Source organism: Staurois parvus, unplaced genomic scaffold (genome assembly GCF_062004578.1).
Source record: "Staurois parvus isolate SC_StPar_1 unplaced genomic scaffold, SC_StPar_1.0 ptg001192l, whole genome shotgun sequence".
Taxonomy (NCBI): domain Eukaryota; kingdom Metazoa; phylum Chordata; class Amphibia; order Anura; family Ranidae; genus Staurois; species Staurois parvus.
The window spans coordinates 4,865,545-4,882,824 of record NW_028318988.1 but is presented as its reverse complement, the minus strand read 5'-3'; the positions used below and the strand labels follow the sequence as shown (position 1 = coordinate 4,882,824).

General features: G+C 45.3%; 1 protein-coding gene across 1 annotated transcript in view; it reads right to left on the bottom strand.

Annotated features, from left to right (window-relative positions):
* CHRDL2 (chordin like 2) overlaps nt 1-17,280 on the bottom strand; it is a 157,480-nt gene that overhangs the window by 37,812 nt on the left and 102,388 nt on the right. The window contains exons 4-6 of the mRNA XM_089659844.1: nt 14,807-14,943; nt 9,760-9,853; nt 3,569-3,618 (exon numbers count right to left, since the gene is read on the bottom strand). Coding sequence (XP_089515970.1) covers nt 3,569-3,618; nt 9,760-9,853; nt 14,807-14,943 — 281 coding nt within the window. The remainder of the gene's footprint in view (nt 1-3,568; nt 3,619-9,759; nt 9,854-14,806; nt 14,944-17,280) is intronic.

Genomic DNA, 17,280 nt, shown 5'->3' with positions numbered 1-17,280 from the left:
CTGCAGTCTCTGGTCATCTCCTGTACTATGTCCGCAGTCTCTGGTCATCTCCTGTACTGTGTCTGCAGTCTCTGGTCATCTCCTGTACTGTGTCCGCAGTCTCTGGTCATCTCCTGTACTGTGTCCGCAGTCTCTGGTCATCTCCCGTACTGTGTCTGCAGTCTCTGGCCATCTCCTGTACTGTGTCCGCAGCCTCTGGTCATCTCCTGTACTGTGTCTGCAGTCTCTGGTCATCTCCAGTACTGTGTCCGCAGTCTCTGGTCATCCCCTGTACTGTGTCCGCAGTCTCTGGACATCTCCTGTACTGTGTCTGCAGTCTCTGGTCATCTCCTGTACTATGTCCGCAGTCTCTGGTCATCTCCTGTACTGTGTCCGCAGTCTCTGGTCATCTCCTGTACTGTGTCCGCAGTCTCTGGTCATCTCCTGTACTGTGTCCGCAGTCTCTGGTCATCTCCTGTACTGTCTGCAGTCTCTGGTCATCTCCTGTACTATGTCCGCAGTCTCTGGTCATCTCCTGTACTGTGTCTGCAGTCTCTGGTCATCTCCTGTACTGTGTCCGCAGTCTCTGGTCATCTCCTGTACTGTGTCCGCAGTCTCTGGTCATCTCCCGTACTGTGTCTGCAGTCTCTGGCCATCTCCTGTACTGTGTCCGCAGCCTCTGGTCATCTCCTGTACTGTGTCTGCAGTCTCTGGTCATCTCCAGTACTGTGTCCGCAGTCTCTGGTCATCCCCTGTACTGTGTCCGCAGTCTCTGGACATCTCCTGTACTGTGTCTGCAGTCTCTGGTCATCTCCTGTACTATGTCCGCAGTCTCTGGTCATCTCCTGTACTGTGTCTGCAGTCTCTGGTCATCTCCTGTACTGTGTCCGCAGTCTCTGGTCATCCCCTGTACTGTGTCCGCAGTCTCTGGACATCTCCTGTACTGTGTCTGCAGTCTCTGGTCATCTCCTGTACTATGTCCGCAGTCTCTGGTCATCTCCTGTACTGTGTCTGCAGTCTCTGGTCATCTCCTGTACTGTGTCCGCAGTCTCTGGTCATCTCCTGTACTGTGTCCGCAGTCTCTGGTCATCTCCTGTACTGTGTCTGCAGTCTCTGGCCATCTCCTGTACTGTGTCCGCAGCCTCTGGTCATCTCCTGTACTGTGTCCGCAGTCTCTGGTCATTTCCTGTACTGTGTCCGCAGTCTCTGGTCATCTCCAGTACTGTGTCCGCAGTCTCTGGTCATCCCCTGTGCTGTGTCCGCAGTCTCTGGACATCTCCTGTACTGTGTCCGCAGTCTCTGGACATCTCCTGTACTGTGTCCACAGTCTCTGGTCATCTCCTGTACTGTGTCCGCAGTCTCTGGTCATCTGCTGTACTATGTCCGCAGTCTCTGGTCATCTCCTCTACTGTGTCCGCAGTCTCTGGACATCTCCTGTACTGTGTCCGCAGTCTCTGGACATCTCCTGTACTGTGTCCGCAGTCTCTGGTCATTCCCTTGTACTGTGCCCGCAGTCTCTGGTCATGTCCCGTACTGTGTCTGCAGTCTCTGGTCATCTCCTGCACCGTGTCCGCAGTCTCTGGTCATCTCCTCTACTGTGTCCGCAGTCTCTGGTCATCTCCTGTACTGTGTCCACAGTCTCTGGTCATCTCCTGTACTGTGTCCGCAGTCTCTGGTCATCTCCTGTACTATGTCCGCAGTCTCTGGTCATCTCCTGTACTGTGTCCGCAGTCTCTGGACATCTCCTGTACTGTGTCCGCAGTCTCTGGACATCTCCTGTACTGTGTCCGCAGTCTCTGGTCATTCCCTTGTACTGTGCCCGCAGTCTCTGGTCATGTCCCGTACTGTGTCTGCAGTCTCTGGTCATCTCCTGTACTGTGTCCGCAGTCTCTGGTCATCTCCTCTACTGTGTCCGCAGTCTCTGGTCATCTCCTGTACTGTGTCCGCAGTCTCTGGTCATCTCCTGTACTGTGTCCGCAGTCTCTGGTCATCCCCTGGGCCAAACGAGCCGGAACCCATTACCAACGAAACAATACTTTATAGGCCGTCTCCAGCGTGGTCGTATTAAATTTTTCCTACATCCCAAAAAATGCTACTAGGTACGATGTAGCCATGTAATACATTGGTGATCACTGAAAACATAGCCTTAGTATAAATTGGTACTCAATACATACATAGTCCTAGTATATATCACTACTCGGTACACACAGCCCTAGTACAGGTGAAACTGGAAAAATTAGAATATGGTGCAAAAGTTCATTTATTTCAGTAATGCAACTTAAAAGCTGAAACTAATATATGAGATAGACTCATTACATGCAAAGCAAGATAGTTCAAGCCGTGATTTGTCATCATTGTGATGATTATGGCTTACAGCTCATGAAAACCCCAAATCCACAATCTCAGAAAATGAGAATATTACATGCAATCAATAAAACAAGGATTGTACATAGAACAATATCGGACCTCTGAAAAGTATAAGCATGCATATGTACTCAGTACTTGGTTTGGGCCCCTTTTGCAGCAATTACTGCCTCAATGCGGCGTGGCATGGGAGCTATCAGCCTGTGGCACTGCTGAGGTGTTATGGAAGACCAGGTTGCTTCAATAGCGGCCTTCAGCTCTTCTGCATTGTTGGGTCTCATGTCTCTCACCTTTCTCTTGGCAATGCCCCATAGATTCTCTATGGTGTTCAGGTCAGGCGAGTTTGCTGGCCAATCAAGCACAGTAATCCCACGGTCACTGAACCAGGTTTTGGTGCTTTTGGCAGTGTGGGCAGGTGCCAAGTCCTGCTGGAAAATGAAGTCAGCATCCCCATAAAGCTCGTCTGCAGAAGGAAGCATGAAGTGCTCCAAAATCTCCTGGTAGACGGCTGCGTTGACCCTGGACTTAATGAAGCACAGTGGACCAACACCAGCAGATGACATGGCTCCCCAAATCAACACAGACTGTGGAAACTTCACACTGGACTTCAAGCATCTTGCAGTGTGTGCCTCTCCATTCTTCCTCCATACTCTGGGTCCTTGGGCCTCTCCATTCTTCCTCCATACTCTTGGTCCTTGTGCCTCTCCATTCTTCCTCCATACTCGGGGTCCTTGGGCCTCTCCATTCTTCCTCCATACTCTGGGTCCTTGGGCCTCTCCATTCTTCCTCCATACTCTGGGTCCTTGGGCCTCTCCATTCTTCCTCCATACTCGGGGTACTTGGGCTTCTCCATTCTTCCTTGCATTACTGAAATAAATGAACTTTTGCACGATATTCTAATTTTTGGACTTTCACCTGTATATATCGGTACTCGGTACATACAATTACTGCATTCAATCAGATTAAGTAACTATTCAGGTATACTGACAGCTGCTGATACCAGCTGTCAGAATACAATAGGAAGTGTGGGAGCTTCATTCATTCATGCTGTATATATATATATATATATATATTTATTTAGCCTGCAGGTTGAACAAAAACAAAGAAAATCTAATAATGTATGTCCAGCTTTAATTAGACTCAAGGTGAGAGCTGACTGATGTACGGTTTGTGTTATCTTAACAGGAACTATTTACTATAAAAAGAAAATAGAAATTTTACGTACAACACCTCTGTTTAATGGCTCCTCTTCCCCCGATCGCTCAAATGACCCATCTGCAAGACACAAAATCCACAAAGGTGAGAAATCTGGGAGGCTGTAGGGACAATCTGTGATGGTAAAACAGAGATTAAATTTGTGAACAGGCTCAGTGAGACTCTTATCTGTGTGCTCCTCACTGGAGCATCCCTGCTGAATGACTGCCCAGATGAGATCAAAGTGCTGGACAATGCTCCATCTCATGCATCGAAATACTCAGCTGCGTGGCTAGGCCTTAAAAATGAAAGAATAATGACACAGGCCCCTTCCTCATCTGACCTAAACCCTATTTATGGGCCCTTCTTAAATGGGAGATTTACGGTGAAGGAAAACAGTCTGCCTTTCAGAACAGTGTCTGGGAGGCTGTGGTTGCTGCTGCACAAAAAGCTGATCAAGAAACTAACACACTCCATGGATGGAAGGCTTATGACGGTTATTGAAAAGAAGGCTGGCTATATTGGTCACTGATTTTCTTTTTTTAAATGTAAGAAATATTTATTTGTAATTTTTGAGTTGTTTGTTTATTATTCTCACTTTAACAGATGAAAATAAACAAGTGAGATGGGAAAGTTTCTGTTTTTCATTTATTTGCATAATAATTCTGCACACTAATAGTTGCCCGATAATTGTACACACAGAGATATTCTCCTAAGAAAGCCAAGTCCTCACTTTTACTTTCTGAAATATTGAGGTTTATTAAAATTTCGGATTGACGGAGAGCACTGGAGTTGTTCAATAATGAAATGAATCCTCAAAAATACAACCTGACTGAAAATTGTGCACACAGTGTACAGCCGTGGCCAAAAGTGTAGAGAATGATAGAAATATTTTATTTATTTCAGGTACTTATATGGCGCCATCAATTTACACCACGTTTTACATATATATTGTACATTCACATCAGTCCCTAACCCTCAAGGGGCGTACAATCTAAGGTCCCTAACTCACATTCATACATACACATACTAGGGACAATTTAGACAGGAGCCAATTAACCTACCAGCATGTCTTTGGAGTGTGGGAGGAAACCAGAGTAGCCGGAAGAAACCCACGCAGGCACAGGGAGAACATGCAAACTCCAGGCAGGTGGTGCAGTGGCTGGGATTTGAACCGACGACCCTAGTACTGCAGGCGGAAGTGCTAACCATTTAACCATTGTGCTGCCCATGAATATGAATTTTCACAGTCTGCTGCTTCAGTGTTTTTAGCTCTTTTGTCAGATGTTTCTCTGGTATACTGAAGTATAATTACTAACATTTCATAAGTGTCAGAGGCTTTTATTAACAATGACATGATGTTTATGCAAAGAGTCAATATTTGCAGTGTTGACCCTTCTTTTTTCAAGACCTCTGCAATTCGCCCTGGCATGCTTTCAATCAACTTCTGGCCCACATTCTGACAGATGGCAGCCCCTTGCTTGGAGTTGCTTGGAGTTCATCAGAGTTTGTGGGTTTTTTTGTTCACCCGCCTCTTAATCTCCTTAGTGGTCTGATTATGTCAGTATTTCTGTGCTCAAAGCGGTACTTTTTTTGCATGAAAATTGTAGTTTTTTTATTGCAGGCCTGTAATTTTTAGGAATAACTCACTGAAATCTGTCCGAACAAGAGTCTAGTAAACATCCCGGGTATGATAAAATTTGAAACTCGAAATCATAAATTATAATTTAATAATCATAAAAAATAATAATATAATAATAATAAATTTAATTCAATAATATAATCAAATCAAAAACACTGAAATTTGAAATATAGCGCCAAGTTCGCACATCACTGAGCAAAGTCGCAGAATCGTTTTCAGTGTCTGATGACGAATTTCCCCCACGAATCATTATCACTCAATTCTGCAAGTGGTTCTGATTTACTATCGCTGTTCTCTAGCCGGTCTAAAACCGCTTTTGACCTAAAGGGACGCTTTTTGGACGCCATGGACGTTTCTCAGTTTCCAGGCAGAAAGAACAGTAAAAATGCAGGCAGGGCGCCGGACAAAGCACTCGGGACAAAGTGTATGTGAAATGGTTTGATACAGGAATGGAATACTATGTGATTTTAGTGTATTTAGTGAATGTTACTTTTTCACATTTTTGAATTTCCCACCAGTTCCATCCCCCGTACGTCCCGACGTTGCAGGGAACGGAACCCAGAAGACAGATGCCGGCATCGGCCAGAGGACATTACAGGGGACACTGCAGGAGGGACATCGCGGGAGCCCAGGACAAGGTAAGTGATCGAGGGATCCCAGAGCAATGCTGCAAGGTATTCCCGAGTGTAGCTCGGGGTTAACGCTTGTGGTGCTGAAACTTTACCCCGAGCTACACTCAGGAATACCTCCAGGAAGGTTTAGGATTGAGCACAAGTTCTCAATGGGATGAAGGTCGGAGGAGTTTTCTGGCCATGGACCCAAACGCTCGATATTTTGTTCCCCAAGCCACTTAGTTATCCCTTTGGCCTTATGGTGAGGTGCTCCATCATACTGGAAAAGGCATTGTTGGTCACCAAACTGTTCTTGGATGGTTGGGAGAAGTTGCTCTCGCAGGATGTTTTTGGACCAATCTTTATTCATGGCTGTGTTCTTAGGCAGAATTGTGAGTGAGCCAACTCCCTTGGCTGAGAAGCAGCACCACACATTAATGGTCTCAGGATGCTTGACACAGGACGGATGGTGACGCTCACCTTTTCTCCTACGGACACGTTTTTTTCTGGATGCCCCAAACAATCGGAAAGGGGATTCATCAGAGAAAATGACTTCACCCCAGTCCTCAACAGTCCAGTCCCTGTACCTTTTGCAGAATATGTCCCTGAGGTTTTTCCTGGAGAGAAGTGGCTTCTTTGCTGCCCTTCTTGGAACCAGGCCATCCTCTAAAAGTCTTCTCCTCACTGGAGTGAGGCAGGTGTGAGGCGTGTAGATGCCCTGACACCTGCCTCCTGCCATTCCTGGGCAAGCTCTGCACTGGTGGTGCCCCGATCCCGCAGCTGAATCAATTTTAGGAGACGGTGCTGGCACTTGCTGGACTTTCTTGGGTGCCTTGAAGCCTTCTTCACAACTGAACATCTCTTTTTGAAGGTCTTGATGCTCTGATAAATGGTTGAACTAGGTGCAATCTTAATAGCAGCAATATCCTTGTCTGTGAATTCTTTTTTGTGACAAGCAATGGTGACTGCATGTGTTTCCTTGCAGGTAACCATGGTTAACAGAGGAAGAACAATGATTTCAAGCACCACGCTCATTTAAAAGCTACCAATCTGTTATTCTAACTCAGTCAGCATGACAGTGTGATCTCCAGCTTTGTCCTCATCAAAATTGACAACTATGGTAACAAGAGAATCATTGACATGATGTCAGCTGGTCCTTTTGTGGCAGGGCTGAAATGTAGTGGAAATTTTTGTGGCAGGGCTGAAATGCAGTGGAAATGTTTTTTTTTTAGATGAAGTTCATTTTCATGTCAATGAGGGACTGTAATTAATTGCAATTCATCTGATCACTCTTCATAACATTCTGGAGTATATGCAAATTGTCATCATAAAAACTGAGGCAGCAGACTTTGTAAAAATTAATATTTGTGTCATTCTCAAAACGTTTGGCCATGGCTGTGTAAGCAGTCCAAGTACCTGAGGGAAGTACTGTTGGGTGGGGGCGGGTTGTGATGTGAAGGAGGCAGAGGAAAATACTGTTGGGTGGGGGCGGGGGGTAGTGATGTGAAGGGGCAGAGGACAGTACTATTGGGTGGGGCGGAGGTGGTGATGTGAAGGGGCAGAGGACAGTAGCAGTACTATTGGCTGGGGCAGGGGATGGTGATGTGAGGCAGGCAGAGGACAGTACTGTTGGGTGGGGGTGATGTGAAGGGGGCAGTGGAAAGTATTGTTGGGTGGAGGGGGGGTGGTGATGTGAAGGGGGCAGAGGACAGTACTGTTGAGTGTAGCGGGGGTGGTGATGTGAAAGGGGCAGAGGACAGTACTGTTGGGTGGGGCGGGGGTGGTGATGTGAAGGGGACAGAGCACAGTACTGTTGGGTGGGGCGGGGGTGGTGATGTGAAGGGGGCAGAGGACAGTACTGTTGGGTGGGGGTGGTGATGTGAAGGGGGCAGAGGACAGTACTGTTGGGTGGGGCGGGGGTGGTGATGTGAAGGGGGCAGAGGACAGTACTGTTGGGTGGGGGTGGTGATGTGAAGGGGGCAGAGGACAGTACTGTTGGGTGGGGGTGGTGATGTGAAGGGGGCAGAGGACAGTACTGTTGGGTGGGGCGGGGGTGGTGATGTGAAGGGGGCAGAGGACAGTACTGTTGGGTGGGGCGGGGGTGGTGATGTGAAGGGACAGAGGACAGTAACAATACTATTGGGTGGGGCGGGGGTGGTGATGTGAAGCAGGCAGAGGACAGTACTGTTGGGTGGGGCGGGGGTGGTGATGTGAAGGGGGCAGAGGACAGTACTGTTGGGTGGGGCGGGGGTGGTGATGTGAAGGGACAGAGGACAGTAACAATACTATTGGGTGGGGCGGGGGTGGTGATGTGAAGCAGGCAGAGGACAGTACTGTTGGGTGGGGCGGGAGTGGTGATGTGAGGCAGGCAGAGGACAGTACTGTTGGGTTAGGGTTGGTGATGTGAAGGGGGCAGAGGACAGTAACAGTACTATTGGGTGGGGCAGGGGGTGGTGATGTGAGGCAGGCAGAGGACAGTACTTTTGGGTGGGGCAGTGATGTGAAAGGGGCAGAGGACAATACTGTTGGGTGGAACGAGGGGGGGGGGGTGATGTGAAGGGGGCAGAGGACAGTAACAGTACTATTGGGTGGGGCAGAGGGTGGTGATGTGAGGCAGGCAGAGGACAGTACTGTTGGGTGGGGCGGGAGTGGTGATGTGAGGCAGGCAGAGGACAGTACTGTTGGGTTAGGGTTGGTGATGTGAAGGGGGCAGAGGACAGTAACAGTACTATTGGGTGGGGCAGGGGGATGGTGATGAGAGGCAGGCAGAGGACAGTACTGTTGGGTGGGGCGGTGATGTGAAAGGGGCAGAGGACAATACTGTTGGGTGGAACGAGGGGGGGGGGTGATGTGAAGGGGGCAGAGGACAGTACTGTTGGGTGGGGCGGGGGGGTGGTAAGAGGACAGTACTGTTGGGTGGGGCGGGGGGGTGATGAGAAGGGGCAGAGGACATTACTGTTGCATGGGGCGGGGGGGGGGGGGGCAGAGGACAGTACTGTTGGGTGGGGCGGAGGGGGGGGTCAGAGGTCAGTACTGTTGGGTAGGGGGCAGAGGACAGTACTGTTGGGTGGGGCGGGGGGTGATGTGAAAGGGGCAGAGGACAATACTGTTGGGTGGAACGAGGGGGGTGATGTGAAGGGGGCAGAGGACAGTACTGTTGGGCGGGGCGGGGGGTGGGAAGAGGACAGTACTGTTGGGTGGGGCGGGGGGGTGATGAGAAGGGGCAGAGGACATTACTGTTGCATGGGGCAGGGGGGGGGGCAGAGGACAGTACTGTTGGGTGGGGCGGAGGGGGGGGGTCAGAGGACAGTACTGTTGGGTGGGGCTAAGGGGGGGTCAGAGGTCAGTACTGTTGGATGGAGGGGGGCATAGGACAGTACTATTGGGTGGGGCAGGGGGATGGTGATGTGAGGCAGGCAGAGGTCAGTACTGTTGGGTGGGGGGAAAGAGGACAGTACTGTTGGGTGGGGGCAGAGGACACTGTTCCTGGTCCGTCCATACTTGGAGACTGACAACAACTTGAAGCGGTGCCGCAGCGGTCACATGTCCATTTGGATGAAGGGATCTCCTGCTGTTTTTGCATTTTCAATGCTAGTCTTCTGAATGCCCTGATGTGTCTCAGACGCCTCAGGTTTGATCCCACTGTAAAGTGCACATGTGTACGCAGACTGCCATAGATAACGCCCATATGTGATGCTGAGCCTCCACAATTGAAAGAATGAAAAGGGGCGGGGCCAGGGGAAAGTGCTAGATGGCGCTGGGCGTCCTCCAGCCAGGAAATGAGATGGGTTAAGTTGCTGCAGCATCCAATGCACATTGTGAGACGCTCACAGCATGCGGTGAAATCAGAGTATGGGGGAGCAGCCGATACAACTGTGCGACACAGAAGGGACGGCTGCATTTTTAATGCACTTCTATTGAAGCAAACAATGAAGAGACTGTAGTGTGTTATGGAGCACGACTACCTACCTCGACACACCGGGCAGCAGGAGTCTGGGACAGTCATCGGGGAGGAACACACCAGCTCCGGACAGGTCACCAGACCGCAGTATATCTGTCCATCCTACAAAACAAGGACAACATAGCTGACATAAGGGACGAATCTACAATCACTAAGTTACCCTATAGAACAGTAGCCAATATTGCCACAAATTCGGCAAGGCTGGTCCCCGCAGTTGTAACAATAATAAAAATGCAAAAAAAAAAGAAATTATATATATATACACATATACATACATACATACATACATATACACACACATACATAAAATATATATATTTTTTGAATACCTAAATAAAAAATGTTTAATATTGCTGAAAAATACAAAATAATAATTATAATAAAAAAGTACAATAATAATAAAAAAATGCAACTTGTAGTAAATACAAAATAATGATAACATTTTTTATATATATATATATATATATATATATATATATATACACACACAGTATAGGCAGTTCCGGAGTTACGTACATATGACTCATAATATATAACAATTATAAGTACAATCACAATAATAAAAATGTAAAAAAATAAAATAAATATTTTGAATACCTAAATAAAAAATTATGAAAAATACAAAATAATAATAATACTTATTATAAAAAAGTACAATAATAATAAAATGCAACCCATAGTAAATACAAAATAATAAATTACATATACATACATATATATATAGGCAGTTCTGGAGTTACGAACATCCAACTTACATCCGACTCATACTTAGGAATGGAGGCAGTGTGATGTCACACAAAACTGCAGAGCGGCCATCTTGCTGCTCAGCACATGCTGCCACCTACTGTCCAGCACACTTGTCCTTTTTAGCAATCCCACATAACTGCATGGCCAGTTAACCCTTCCCTATGCTATCCCAAAGTTAAAAATAATTTTTGGGCTGGAGTTGTGCTTAAAAAAATGTACCTGATACATATACACTCGCCGGCCTCTTTATTAAGTCCACCTGTTCAGTTGCTAAATCAGCCAATCACACGGCAGCAACTCAATGCATTTAGGCATCTACATGTAGTGAAGACGACTTGCTGAATTTCAAACCGAGCATCAGAATGGGGAAGAAAGGGGATTTAAGTGACCTTGAACGTGGCATAGTTGTTTGTGCCAGACGGGCTGGTCTGAGTATTTCAACAACTGGTGATCTACTGGGATTTTCACGCACAACCACTATATACTGTATATATAGTGGTTGTGCGTGAAAATCCCAGTAGATCACCAGTTTTTGAAATATATATATATGTATATATTATATATATATATATACAGTGGGGATCGAAAGTTTGGGCACCCCAGCTGAAAATTTGTATTAATGTGCATAAAGAAGCCAAGGAAAGATGGAAAAATCTCCAAAAGGCATCAAATTACAGATTAGACATTCTTATAATATGTCAACAAACGTTAGATTTTATTTCCATCATTTACACTTTCAATATAACAGAAAACAAAAAAATGGCGTCTGCAAAAGTTTGGGCACCCTGCAGAATTTATAGCATGCACTGCCCCCTTTGCAAAGCTGAGACCTGCAAGTGTCATGGATTGTTCTCAATCATTGTCTGGGAAGACCAGGTTATGTCAATCTCAAAGGATTTAAATGCCCAGACTCATCTGACCTTGCCCCAACAATCAGCACCATGGGTTCTTCTAAGCAGTTGTCTAGAAAACTGAAACTGAAAATAGTTGATGCTCACAAAGCTGGAGAAGGCTATAAGAAGATAGCAAAGCGTTTTCAGATCTCAATATCCTCTGTTCGGAATGTAATTAGGAAATGGCAGTCATCAGGAACAGTGGAAGTTAAAGCAACATCTGGAAGACCAAGAAAAATATCAGACAGAACAGCTCGCAGGATTGTGAGAAAAACAATTCAAAACCCACGTTTGACTGCATGATCCCTCCAGAAAGATCTGGCAGACACTGGAGTTGTGGTACACTATTCCACTATAAAGAGATACTTGTACAAATATGGTCTTCATGGAAGAGTCATCAGAAGAAAACCTCTTCTACGTCCTCACTACAAAAATCATCGTTTGAACTTTGCAAATGAACATATAGACAAGCCTGATGCATTTTGGAAACAAGTTCTGTGGACCGAGGAGGTTAAAATTGAACTTTTTGGCCGAAATGAGCAAAGGTACGTTTGGAGAAGAAGGGGCACAGAATTTAATGAAAAGAACCTCTGTCCAACTGTTAAGCATGGGGTTGGATCAATCATGCTTTGGGGTTGTGTTGCAGCCAGTGGCACAGGGAACATCTCACGAGTAGAAGGAAAAATGGATTCAATAAAATTTCACCAAATTTTGGATGGTAACTTGATGCCATCTGTGAAAAAGCTGAAGTTAAAGAGAGGATGGCTTCTACAAATGGATAATGATCCTAAACACACCTCGAAATCCACGGGGGATTACATCAAGAGGCGTAAACTGAAGGTTTTGCCATGGCCTTCACAATCTCCTGACCTCAACATAATTGAAAATCTATGGATAGACCTTAAAAGAGCAGTGCGTGACAGACAGCCCAGAAATCTCAAAGAACTGGAAGACTTTTGTAAGGAAGAATGGGCAAAGATACCTCAAACAAGAATTGAAAGACTCTTGGCTGGCTACAAAAAGCATTTACAAGCTGTGATACTTGCCAAAGGGGGCAGTACAAGATATTAACTCTGCAGGGTGCCCAAACTTTTGCAGGCGCCATTTTTTTGTTTTCTGTTATTTTGAAAGTGTAAATGATGGAAATAAAATCTAACTTTTGTTGACATATTATAAGAATGTCTAATCTGTAATTTGATGCCTTTTGGAGATTTTTCCATCTTTCCTTGGCTTCTCTATGCAGATTAATAAAAATTTTTAGCTGGGGTGCCCAAACTTTCGATCCCCACTGTATATATATATATATATATATATATATATATATATATATATGTTAACAATTTAGAAAAAAATACAAAACAATAATAAAAAATAAGTACAATAATAATAAATTTGAAATTAAATATTTTTAAAAAGCTACCTAAAAATGATTAAAAATGTAGAAAAAAAAATGCAATAATAACAATCATAACAATAATAATAATAATAAATCCAGGTATGATCTGTGAATTTAGCTGTTTGGATGGAGTTCAGCTTTAAGTTAAATAAATTAAAAAAAACTACAGAGATGGGAAAAGTTTTCATCATCAAAACTACACAAAGCATACCCGCAGCAATGTGTGCACAAACACAAAACCGCGTTCACGCTCTGAGAGGTTCTTCACATTTTTTCTTACCAGAAATGGTAGAACATAAGGACAGGGAATAATCGATCTGATTCATCCCACTCACCCATCTATATAAAAGGTGTATTTGTTCCCGTCTCCAGCCAGCCCAGGACTCGCCCGCTCACTGACCGTTGAGGCTGCCCCTTGGCCATGGACCTGTAACTGGAACCTCCCTGGATGTCATGACCTGGCCACCTTGGTACGGAGATCGGCCTTCCTCCATACAGGATATCTGATTTCTCGCCTCCCTCTCATGAACAGCAAAAATCAGAAATATCAGCCGGAAAAGTGAGCAGAACCGTGTCAATGGCTAACAGAGGGCCGAGCTCAGACTTTCCTGGAACAGACGGGCTGAGGCTGCTGCCTGGCAGTGACCGAGTCCGGGCTATCCAAATATTGTGGCTTGGCCATGGCTGGAAGCATGGATGCCTACAGAGTGATGACATTCCACCACAGCCCCCCAATGACAGCTCAGAGCACCAGAAAAATACCCCCCCCCCCACTGCAAGGAGTAATGGGGCAGAGGACTAAGCTTCAATCATTCTCCTATTCCTGACTCTGCTGTGCAACCCAAAGCTTCTCCACCAAGGGGCTCCGGCTGGTGGTCCTACTGTGACGTCATCACGTACAATGGGGGGCCAGTAGTCCTACATTGTATGCAAGAATACAACCTGAAGGATTGGAGAGTGTACCATCCACTGCTCAGCAGCACCTTGTCCCTGTCAATATTCTCTCCAATCCCCTTCCTATACATACCATCCTCTGCTCAGCAGCACCATGTCCCTGTCACTATTCTGTCCGATCCCCTTCCTATACATACCATCCTCTGCTCAGCAGCACCATGTCCCTGTCACTATTCTTGCCGATCCCCTTCCTATACATATGTATCATCCTCTGCTCAGCAGCACCATGTCCCTGTCACTATTCTGTCCAATCCCCTTCCTATACATACCATCCTCTGCTCAGCAGCACCACATCCCTGTCATTCTCTCTGATCCCTTTCCTGTACATATGTACCAACCTCTGCTCAGCAGCACCATGCCCCTGTCACTATTCTCTTCGATCCCCTTCCTATACATACCATCCTCTGCTCAGCAGCACCACGTCTTTGTCATTCTCTCTGATCCCTTTCTTATACATATGTACCATCCTCTGCTCATCAGCACCATGTCCCTGTCACTATCCTCTCTCATCACTTCCTACACATGCAATCCACTGCACAGCAGCACCACGTCTCTGTCACTATTCTCTCTCATCACTTCCTATACATACCATCCTCTGCTCAGCAGCACCACATCCCTGTCACTATTCTCTGATCCCCTTCCTATACATACCATCCTCTGCTTAGCAGCACCACGTCCCTGTCACTATTCTCTGATCCCCTTCCTATACATACCATCCTCTGCTCAGCAGCACCATGTCCCTGTCACTATTTTATCTGATCTCTTCCTATATACAGGTGAAACTCGAAAAATTAGAATATGGTGCAAAAGTTCATTTATTTCAGTGCAGCAACTTAAAAGGTGAAACTAATATATGAGATAGACTCATTACATGCAAAGCAAGATAGTTCAAGCCGTGATTGGTCATAATTGTGATGATTATGGCTTACAGCTCAAATCTCCCCAGTGTGGGTGCAGACCCGGCCAGGGCTCTATTCCTTCCTTGCTTTTAGTGGCAGTGTAGGAGGACATTTTTGAACAACGTGACCAAAAAGACAGAGTTAGAGCAAAGGGGGGGTAACATACCGAACAACTGCACTGCACACACTGGTTGGACTGTCGCGATGGGAAGAGCTCATGCGTGGTAAACATCTCCCCTTGCTGGTAGGTCGTCCCGTTATGCTGGCAGACTTTGGGCGGAGCTCGCAGTCCGGAGGGTGTCTCTGCAGAAAGAGTGCACATCATGGTCTGGAGAAAGCGGAGATACAGACAAAAATATTTTTCTTTTTGCTTTTTTTTTTTTTTTTTTGATAAATTGTGAAAGGGTTAAAGAGAAACAATCTGACCCATTCACGTTTTTTTTTAAAATAAATTGTGAAAGGGGTAAAAGGGAAACAATCTAACCCTTGCACTATTTATTAAAAAAATACATTAATGGGTCAGATTGTTTCCCTTTAACCCTTTCACAAATTTATTATAAAACAAAAAACAAAAAAAAAAAAAAAAACATGAATGGGTCAGATTGTTTCCCTATAACCCTTTCACAATTTATAAAAAAAAACCCCAGTGAATGGGTCAATTTGTTTCCCTTTAACCCTTTCACAATTTATTAAAATAAAAAAAATACATTAATGGGCCAAAGGAAAACAATCTGTTTCCAATCTGACCCATTCACATTTTTTTTAAATTTTTTTAAAAATAAAGTGCGAAAGGGTTAAAGGGAAACAACCTGACCCATTCACGTATTTTTGTTTTTGATAAATTGTGAAAGGGTTAAAGGGAAACAATCTGACCCATTCACTGAGCTTAACAGCTTAAGCTACTGAGCTACGTAAACAACATTTTTTACAACATTTTATTTTTTTATTCTTAAAAATATAAAAGAAAGAAAATGTGCAAAACTGCTATACATTCCCTTTCCAAAGGGGGGTCACTGAGAGCCTTCCTGGTCACTGAGAGCCTTATGGAGTAGGTCTTTTTAAAACCTTCAACTGAAATGGGAACTACTGTGGTAGAGGATCCAGGAACAGTGTGCTACGCGGAAGACCATAGAGCCAATTGGCTGCTGTAGTAGGATCTGTGTCCACCAAGTTATAATCCTACACCCACAGTTGATCCAGAGCAAGGCAAAAACCCCAGCAAAACATGATCCAATTTGCTCCTGCTGGGAAAAAAATTCCTTCCTGATCCCCTGAGAGGCAATTGGATATTCCCTGGATCAACTTTACCTATAAATGTTATATCCAGTTATATTCTGTGTATCCAAGAAAGAATCCAGGACTTTTATGAAGCAATCCACTGAGCTGGCCAGAACCAACTCTTGGAGGGAGTCACTGAGAAGCTGATGGAGTGGGTCATGTTGGAGGGCCTTCAACAGTAATAGGAGCCACTGTGGCAGAGGCTACAGGAACAGTGAGCTACGTGTTAGGCCATAGATCTGGTTTGCTGCAGTAGTAGGGTGTGAGGCAGCACCAAGCTTGGGTAAGGGTGTCTTTAGGACAACTGTGGTCCGAATCTCAAGCCATTCATGGTCACTGCGAACCTTACAGAGTGGGTCATGTTGAAGAGCCTTCTACAGTAAAGGGAGTTGCTGTAGCAGAGAATCCAGGAACAATGAACTACTTGATAGGCCATAAATCTCATTGGCCACTTTAGTAGAATGTGAGTCAGAGCACCAAACATGGGTTAGAGTGCTTCCAGGACAACCGCCGTCTGATTCTCAAGCTGCTCCTGGTCACAACCAACCTTTATAGGTCATGTTGATGAATATTTAACAGTAGCAGAAGCTGCTGTGGTGGAGGATCCAGGAACACTGAACTATGTGTTAGGCTATAGATCTTGTTGGCCCCTGTAGTAGAATGTGAGTCAGAGCATCCACGCCTGGGTTAGAACGCCTTCAGTACAAATGTGGTCTGGTTCTCAAGCCATTCCTGGTCACTGAGAACCTCATGTAGTGGTCATGTTGGCCTTCAACAACAATGGATGCGTTGGATGTTTTATCTTGGTCTCTCGATCTTGGACTCTTTTATCCGATTTCAGTCTGGCCTTCCTTTCTGTATTTCTAAGTTTTAAACTTTTTTTTTTGATTGTCATTCCCTGTACAAAGTGTTGGCTGTTATTAGCTATACCATGACTTGGATAAAGGACAACCCTTACAGAACTATTTCCACCAATAACTCTTGTATTGCATGTTCTATTACGGAGATTTTCCTTCTCTTCTGGAACCAATGTCATTGGGTCAGAAAGTAAAGGGAAAGCTAAAGTTTTCATAATTGTGAAGGGAACTGGAGTAGTGGGAAAATCTTCCAATGGGGACAACTGTTTTGGTGAAAATGGTTGAATCTCAATTCGGAGAGATTTCCTCTGTTATCCTGTTGTATCTCCTGTTGAGATCGCCCAAGTAGGACACAACAGCAAGGAAAAAACTCTCTTCTTCTAAGTATTAATATCAGTCACTAGTGGTTTGGCAATTGCAGCTTGCTTGTGAGTGTTTTGCATTTGGAGTTTCCTCCACACAGTTTTTGTGGACACGGGCTTCGGAAGACTGAGATTGAGCTCTT